The following is a 9,257-nucleotide window of genomic DNA, read 5'->3' as shown; positions in this document are numbered from 1 at the left end:
CTGAAACTGCTTCTCAAGGCCCTAACCTGCAGATCCTTGTACACAGACTCCTAAAGGATTGGGAGCCAACGCTAGAACCTCCTACTTGTAGAAACTCTTCTCCCCCCAGGTCTCCCCTGCCTCTCCTCTCCTGACCCACCACCGTCTTTGGGAAAGCTCCCTCTGACCAGATCATCTCTACCGGCACACCAAAGCGGGAACAGTGTGGCTTAGGCACAGTGGATGAACACATAATGTTTGGCTTCTTGCTGATGGGTTGGGCGAGCATGTTGACCCTGAGCCGCTCCTCTGTCCCTCTGTGGGCTCAGGTTCAGGACTGCGCATCAAGCTTCACAGGGATTATATCCCTGGCAGGATATAAAACACTGTACTTGTATCTTCATTGCCCCGAGCCCCTTCAAGACCGCCCAAGACCAAGTTCCTCCCGCTAACGGGGCTCGCCAGGAACTGCTGCCTTTGCGAATGACAACGGCTCCCAGAGCCCGGGAGGGTGGTGGAAGCAGCTAAAATCCCACTAATGGTTTTCTTTAGTTTCTTGGCAAACTCCCCTTCATTCAAGCTGCCGGCGCTCTGGAGCCAGGTCTAATTAGAAGGGTACCAGGCTCACCCTTCTCGCGGTGAAAACGCATTAGTCATAGATGAAGCAGTACGAAGGGTGCCGGGGGTGCAGCGAAGACCCGAGGCTGGAGAGCCTCGGATGCGGGAAGGCAAGCTAGAGCGGAGCGCGTGCGGGAGAGGAGGATACAGAGACCCTGGGACGGGACGCGGAGTCGAGCTGACTCGGTGAGAGGCCAGAACTAAGCGCAGAAATGATGCCCATTGAATATCTACACAGATTTAAGCAAAGTGGTCAGTCTGACAGAGCAAAGCCTCAGGTCACGGTAACAGACAAAAGGCCCAAAGCTTCCCGCTGCCCGGGACAGAAAGTCAACAAGGGCATCAGGAGTGTGAGTGTGTGCGCGCACGCTAGGGGAGAGATCGCGCCAAAGAATCCTGGCTGGTGGCGGAGGGGAGCGGTCAGTTTTGGGCGAGTCGTGCCCCCGGAGTTGCACTCACGGGGACCCGCGGCCCACCCAGGAAACAGCAGGTGTCAACGCTACCGCAAACTTAGCCTCAACTCCCAGCGGCTGGCCTAGGGCTGCTGGAAGTATCGGGGTTGCGATGCAACCGGACCCTGGAGAGGCGGGGCCCGGGGCCGGGGCGGGGCGGCGCAGGTGGGCGGGCCGGGGCAGGGTGAGGAGGCTGGGCCTATAAAACGCCCGCCGCCCCAGAGGCGAGGCAGCTTAGTGGAGCTGGGGCGGGGTGGGGTGGGCTGGGGGCGAGCGGGGTGCCGATTGCCGCTTGGGTCCGCAGGTCCCTAAGCCCCCGAGGGAGGGGCCGCCTGAAGACGGTGCCTGCCTCGGTTTACCCGCAGGGTTTTGGCCAGCGAGCGCGTCGGCCCCGGCGAACTCCCAGCAAGTGAGCCTGGGTGGGAGGCGCGGGGCCTGGGGGCTCCGGTGCTCCGGGCGCGGGGGTGAGCTCCGCGGGGCAAGCCGGCTCCAAGTTTTGCTAACTTTGAATTAGTTTCAGGTTGTGACTGCTGGCGTCTGCGCTCCCGGAGTTTTGTGAACCTGAGTTGCAGAGGCCGGTTCCTCCCCTTTGGAAAAGGAATGCTTCGGCTTGTTCGCTCCGGGGACTCGGCATTTTAGGAGCCTCTGCACGTCTTCCTTGCTTTTGCAAATCTGTCCTTCTTGCCTCCTTTTTCTAGCGCCCCGGAAAGGCCGTTCCGCCCCGCGAGGGAAACAGAGCCGTTGACCATGGTTGCAACGAGCAGTTTGAGCAGTAAGAACCCGGCTAGCATTTCGGAGTTGCTGGACCGTGGCTTCCACCCGGGGAACCTACTAAATGGTGAGTTTCCCAGCCGCCTACCTCTCTTCCCTCCAAAGGTCGCAGCCCCTGGATAGATGGGATGGGCGGGCGTGCAGGGTCGACCCGCTCCTTGAATGTTGGAGGTGCCACAAAATCCATCTGAGAGAGACTCCTTTCCAAACTGTTAGCATCTTCTGTCCATGATGGTGAGAAACAAAAGAAGCAAAAGATAAAATCCCAAGGGCTGCATCCATCTAGTCTGCGGCTAATACACTCTTCGGGATTAAAAACTGTACAGGTCCCTACCCTACATGGTTGTGAAGTTATGGTGAATTTTAAGTGTACAATTATGTGTGTTTTAACAAGTGTATTCACCTGTGTAACCACTACCATCACCTTCTGCCCTCAAAGTCCCATGTACCCCTTTGCCATCAATTCCCCACTCTACCTCTCCCATCCCCAGGGAAACACTGATCTGCTTTTTGTCGCTATAGATTACTTTCACCTCTAGGGTTGCATGCAGATGGAGCATGTAATATGTACTCTTTTGTAGGTGGTTCCTTTCCCACAGCCTAATGATTTTGAGATCCATGCTGTTGCTTCTATCAGTATGTGTTCCTTTTTGTTGCTGAGTAGTATTCTATTTGTGGATATACCCATTATTTCATTTTTTAAGGCCAAAAGGAAACTTTAAAACAGCAGTGATGCTGGACATATTGTCATTTGCAATTTTAAACAGGAGTTTCTAAAGTAATACACTGCTCTGCCACTAAGGAGCTGTGGGCACCAATTGCTTAAGATCTTTGGGCCTTCCTCATTTAGAAGGCAAAGTGGTTGATGATCTAGTTTTATAGGCCAAAGCTCTAAAATTCTCTATTTTCAACATAGATAAAATATGGAGCCTTATAATTTGGAGGGCATTTGTTTCAATTAGTTTTAAAAAAAAAAAGCAATGATCTAAGTTTATGCGTGATGTGGAGAGAGGAAAATGCAGTAGCCAATGAAGTGCAGTAGGCTTAGGGTGGGGAGCCCACAGGGCATCTGCCTGTGCTTGCTCAGTTGACTGTGTGTGGTGAGGCATCCTGCCAAGTGGTAGGATTAATTTGGAACGTAGGTGACCAAATGCAGAGCTATCTCCTTTCCTTTGAGCAAATCTAATTTTGTTTTCCTAGGACTATTTTGTTTTGTTTGGCTACAAAAAACTACCCAGCCAGTTATAAATATCCATGTGAACCTCAGAGGTCTTCTCTTTGAGCAATTTTTAATCGAAGAGGTTGAAGCTAAAATTGGGATCTACAGGTCATTCCAGTAAAGACTTACAAAGAAAACACAAATTTAATTGATGTTTAGTATAGTTCAAAGTTCATTTTAAGTTCATCACTAAAGGACAATAGCAAAAAATCTGTTTTTTACGATAGTAAGTGAATGTATTCTTAGAGTTAGAAGGTAATAATCCTTAGTCAAAAAAAATTATTAACATTTTTATTCCAGAACTAATGCATAGTCTCTGTAAAAGAAAATTAGAAAACCCCCATAAGCAAATCAGGGAGCAAGAAAGAAAAGAAAATCACTAGTATTCTAAGATAACCATAAATAGATTTGTGATGCATAGTCAGATTGTGTGTGTGTGTACACATATAAATTTATTAAAAAATGGTTATAGCCTACCCACCTTATTTATCAAAACTTTTATTTCATAGGTGAACTTTCAGTCTCAAGTTAAATGATTTGCTTTATTACCCAGCGAGTTAAGAGCAGAGAGAGATCAGCTGACTTCCAAACAAATATTAGAACAAGTAGCTGTAACAGATAGAAACAAACAATGTTGCTATATCTCGGTATGTTTTTTCTGCTCCTGGATTTTTTTTTTTTTTTAATCTTAAACTTCCATTTTCCACAGATTTTGACTACTGGGATTATGTTGTTCCTGAACCCAACCTCAACGAGGTGATATTTGAGGAGACGACTTGCCAGAGCTTGGTTAAAATGCTGGAGAACTGTCTGTCCAAATCAAAGCACACCAAACTCGGTTGCTCGAAAGTCCTTGTTCCTGAGAAACTGACCCAGAGGATTGCTCAAGACGTCCTGCGGCTCTCCTCCACGGAGCCCTGCGGCCTGCGGGGCTGCGTTATGCACGTGAACTTGGAAATTGAAAATGTATGTAAAAAGCTGGATAGGATTGTGTGCGATTCTAGCGTGGTGCCCACCTTTGAGCTTACCCTGGTGTTTAAGCAGGAGAACTGCTCATGGATGAGCTTCAGGGATTTTTTCTTTAGTCGAGGTCGCTTCTCTTCTGGCCTCAGGCGAACTCTGATCCTGAGCTCAGGATTCCGACTTGTTAAGAAAAAGCTTTACTCCTTGATTGGTACAACAGTCATTGAAGAGTGCTGAAAGGGAAGCACTGGAAAGGGTCCTTTTTCTGACTGGGTAATAACACTTCGCAGCGCTCCATTAAAGTCATTGTAGTTTGCCCTGCCTGCTCTTGGTAGGAAACCCCAAACTGAGTTCATCTTCTTTCTATTTCATATTCACGGCCACCCCAACTCAAGGGCTTATCTGGGGACTTTTGAAAAATGACCTACAAGAGAAGTACATTGTCTACATTTATCACAGTTTTTACAAAATGGAATGGAATGGAATAAGGAGAAAAAAAAGAAGCAATCCACTTTAGTTTTTTATTTGACTCCACAAGTTTTCCAGGTAGTCTTGCTACTAGACTGTATAAACCCACTTTGCCTAGTCTGATTTTCATATGGCTATTTTTCTGTACGTTTTTAGAGTGATTCTTTCAATCACAGAATCTTAACTGAATGATGCTTAGCCCATCAAAACTTGCAAAAGCTCATACCACCCATTTCCTGCCCCTACTCACATGTTCTTATACAGGAGGATAGGATTAAGTAGGTGAGCTTAATTCAAACTTAACCCCACACAAATGTGAATAAGGAACGTCACAGTAAGAACAGAGTTACGTACTTCTCTGTCTCTCTGCATCTTCTCCACTCTTCTGTTTCAAAGAGGTGGCAAAAGCTTGAGCTACCATTTCAGTAACCACAGTATTGTTTTAAATAACTTTATGGTACAATATAAGCTCAGTTTTTCTAGTTCTTAAGTATTGAATTTTATCTTTAAGCTAGAAAAATGGAAAATGCTGATTTGTTTGCATGAAGTTGATTACTTTTCCATTGAGTGAATGGTGAATGTGTATAAGGACGGGAAGTGAGTTCCGGTTCCTTTCTCATTCACTTGATAATCTAGCATCTTTTTGCTTTTACATATGCTTGATCTCAGAAGAACCATCTCATCCTGTCAGTGTTATCTCATCCTTGGCCTCTCCTGAAAACTAAAGGAACTCGCCTTAACCTGAATCTTCAAAGGAGATAGCTGCACACTACCACTTTTAATTATTAAGATGGGTCTATTTACAAAGTGTCCTTTGACCATGGGTATCTGGTTTATAGTACAGACTAGAGAATGAAAGTCATGATCTAGATAACCAGTGCACACACCCAGCTTTCTTCATCCTTGGATACCTGTCCCTAGGGAAAAATAAAGGCCTTATTTTTCTCTTGTTCCAACTAGCTAGATCTTTTTCTTTTTATGTTAATGAGAGAACATAACCTACACATTATCATGTTCATCCAGGAAGACCGTCACATCCTTGCTGTAGGTCATGGATAAGGAGCTTATTCAGGTCTCCTTAGCACCACCTTACATACCTGAGGCCAGGGTTGTAGGGACCATGGCTTCATCCTGGTGTAATTCAAAAGCAGGTGTGATCCTGTTCCCATAAATGACCTAAAACTTCACTATTCAAATCAGCAAGTGTTCTAACAAATTGAACTCTTCAAATGCTTGGAAAGATACCACAAAGCCAATCTTACAGGACTGGGCCAGGATAAGTCGAGTTGTTTTGCATGTCTATTATTGTCCAGGGCTCTGAAGGTCACTGTAATTGTGTGGGCGAGGAGTCTCTGGCATGGATGTAGAACTGTTGTCCTTTTTCCACTAACAGTTGTCTTTGACCCTCTTGTCTTTTACACTCACAAAATAGTGGTGACTTATAGAGACTCTTAAGTTAATATTCCTGTTAAAGGAAATTAAAGTTTGTCTATTTTTGACAATAAAGCATCATATATTTTTAATTCTCTTGTCCTCTTTGTCTTTTCTGAGTTTATGCAATGATCACCCTAAAATATATTTGACAATATTTGAGGGAAGGTGACAGAACAATTATCTCCTTTCTGACAAAGGCTATTTGTACCCTTCATTATAATATTCCAATTGTATATTGCATGTGCTTGTGTATCAATAAAGAGTCATTTGCTTCATAATTTTTCAAATACGATAATATTTTTCACTGGAAGACAATAATTTGAGCTCCTTTGGCAACTGCCTTTGAAAAAAATACTCATTGTGTAAAGGCTTTTTCTGTAGTTTTCCTAATGGCCAAATGCAAATACATCAGATTGTAAGATTAGTATACATTTTAATTTTTACCAGAATATTCTATTAGAGCAACATATCTTTATAATTCCACAATTATTCATCAATTTGAATTTTTAACCTTGTCCACCTATCTTTTCCGTCTCCTCGAATTTGTCATTAGCTCCGATTTCTCACACTACCTAACCCACATTTAATAAGACTTGCTACGTCTAGGCACTCTTCTAGGTGCTTTACATAAACCATCTCATTTACTCCTCATAACAGCCCTATGAGATGAGACCATTGTCATCTCCATTTTATGGATAAATGACCAGACGCAGAGAGGTTAAGTAACTTGCCCAAAGTCACCAAGTTATGCAGGAGAGCCGGAGTATAAAACAGAGCCAACTCCAGGAGCTGCGCTCAGTACGCTTTCTCCAAATGCATGAAGGCAACACAGACATCTTACCCACATCACCAAAGGACTGTAAAAATGATGTCAAACATTTGCCCTTAAATTCAAAGAAAAAATTCTTAATGTGATTTCTTTCCAGGTAGAAAAAAAGTAGGCAACTACTGACAGTATTTACCATTCATTGGAGCAGACCTGTGCTTAGAATTAAAAACGTTTCCAAATATTTAAAAAACATGCATTTCAATCCTGGCACCTTCACACCTATCTTTTGTAGTTGACCTAGTTACTTTCTCATGTACCTTCAAAAAGAGGTGTGATCTCACCCTCATCTATCTCAGTGGGGAATAAACTGTTAGCTAGAGTGTGTGATGGCCTCCTGAAAGATCAGATGTCTTATTTGCCTCTTATTAATAGAAAGATAGTATAATTTTATGGAAATGGACTCAATATCCTGATTCTATTTTGCCAGTGATGTAATCTATATCCTCATGAAGTCCGCATCATATCGCACTATTCACAGTTTTCCCACGTGCATAGTGGAAGGATGTGCAAGTATAAAAATCTTAAGTCTATTGCACTCAGGTCTCAATTATCTATATTGGTTTAAACAAGTGAGAATAAAAACAAAAGTCCAAGGCACATCGGCGGCAGATGAGGAGGGAGAGATACACGGTGACGAGCTGGGAGGAGAATCATGCAGATTTTCAGAACCCCGGACTCCTGCCTAGACTCTGCCATTGATTATAGACTCACAATACTCCATTGGGTCCTCCACACCTGCCACAGACAAGAGATGAGAGAGACTATGAAGGATCTCGTGGGAAACTTGGGGGCTAGTTGTGAAAGTGACGTACATAACTTCTGTCTACATCCCCTGTAGAACTCAGTCACATGGCCGCATTCAATTGTAAGAGGGGCTGGGAAATATGGTAGCACGGTGTGCCCAGAAGTAAATGGGCTTGATGAACTGAAAACATAGTTTCTGCTACACGGGGAGTGACAAGTTATTCTATAAAACAATAGAGAGCCCAGACACAGGCCTATACATATGTAAACGGAAAGCTGATTTATAGCAGAGTTGGCACTTTAGAGCAATGAGCAAATAAATGATGGCGGGGACTTCCCTGGTGGTGCAGTGGTTAAGAATTCACCTGCCAATGCAGGGGACACGGGTTCCATCCCTGGTCCAGGAAGATCCCACATGCTGCAGAGCAACTAAGCCCGTGCACCACAACTACTGAGTCTGCGCTCTAGAGCCCGTAAGCCACAACTACTGAGCCCACGTGCCACAACTACTGAAGCCCGTGCGCCTAGAGCTCATGCTCCGCAGCAAGAGAAGCCACCGCAATGAGAAACCTGTGCACCGCAAAGAAGAGTAGCTCCTGCTCGCCACAACTAGAGAAAGCCCGCACACAGCAACAAAGACCCAACGCAGCCAAAAAATAAATATATAAAAAATAAATAAATGATGGTGTTTTCCAATAATTGGAGCTATAATAATTATCTACATGAAAAAAAATGAAATTGAATGCATACAATTCCAGATTGATTAAAGAATTAAATGTGAAAGGGAAAGTTTTAGCTGACAATATAATTTTTATGATTTTGAAGTAGAAGAAATTCTTAAGATGCAAAGAAATCACTCAAACTTTTTGTCTATCACATAACACTATAAAGAATAAAAATACAACTCATGAACTGAAAGTATCTTCTATACATATAACTGAAAAAGAGTTAGTAACCAGAATATGTTAAGAATTATTTCAAAGCAATTAGAAAAACACAAACTACTCAAAGGAAAAAAAATGGGCAAAAGCTTGAATAGGCACTCTACAGAAAAGGAAACCCATATGGTGATAAACATACGAAAAGATGCTTTCTAATTATTAACCAGGGAAATCCAAATTAAAAGCACAATGAGAAACCAGTGTATGCACATCCATAGGGGTTTAAGAAAAGGAGGGGGGTGTTAAAATCTGAAAATTCCAAATCCTGGTGAGGATACAGGAAAAAAAAAAATTATTCCAACTTGCCGATATGTGTATCTATGCAGCCTGGCATTATTTTGTAAAGTTGAAGATAAGCATATTTTATGAAATTAGATCAGTGTTCTTCAAACTTTTTTGCTTGTTGCACATCTAAGAGAATTTTGTAAAAGTACACCCTCTGCCATATTTTTTAAATTGCCATCCAAAATTTTCAGCCTAAGTTTAAAAAGTTGAAAATAATATCTGTTCAGTATGTGGTGAATATGATCTTTTTAAATGAAACGATTACATCACCTCGTTAAATGTTTCCAATGGAATGTAAATAGCACGGTAATTTAAAACTCACCAACAACTACTTAGAAAACGCTAAATTAGGTACTTCAACAGAGTAAAATTTTTCAGTGTTACTTTTTCTTTTTTCCTGTATCTTCTTAAAGTCTACTTTTTAAACTGAATTTTACCTTCATATATTTTACACTTGAAAGTCTTTTATTAATATTTGTTCTCCTAGGGCTTCCCTGGTGGCGCAGTGGTTGAGAATCTGCCTGCCAATGCAGGGGACACGGGTTCGAACCCTG

The 9,257-nt window shown here is 43.0% G+C and overlaps 1 protein-coding gene across 2 annotated transcripts; it reads left to right on the top strand.

Annotated features, from left to right (window-relative positions):
- The first annotated feature begins 402 nt into the window (after positions 1-402).
- On the top strand, positions 403-5,993 carry DDIT4L (DNA damage inducible transcript 4 like). 2 transcript variants are annotated; one of them, XM_059922482.1, is made up of 3 exons: positions 403-783; positions 1,748-1,887; positions 3,749-5,993. In XM_059922482.1, exons 1-3 carry the CDS (start codon positions 698-700, stop codon positions 4,237-4,239), a joined length of 717 nt encoding a protein of 238 aa, XP_059778465.1. In that variant the 5' UTR covers positions 403-697; the 3' UTR covers positions 4,240-5,993. The 2 variants fall into 2 exon arrangements, with proteins under 2 accessions (XP_059778465.1, XP_059778467.1); XM_059922484.1 differs by lacking the exon at positions 403-783 and adding an exon at positions 1,294-1,458.
- The last annotated feature ends 3,264 nt before the right edge of the window (positions 5,994-9,257 follow it).

This window comes from Balaenoptera ricei, chromosome 5 (assembly GCF_028023285.1).
Source record: "Balaenoptera ricei isolate mBalRic1 chromosome 5, mBalRic1.hap2, whole genome shotgun sequence".
Taxonomy (NCBI): domain Eukaryota; kingdom Metazoa; phylum Chordata; class Mammalia; order Artiodactyla; family Balaenopteridae; genus Balaenoptera; species Balaenoptera ricei.
The sequence above is the reverse complement of the archived record's forward strand: the minus strand, read 5'-3'. Positions and strand labels throughout refer to the sequence as shown.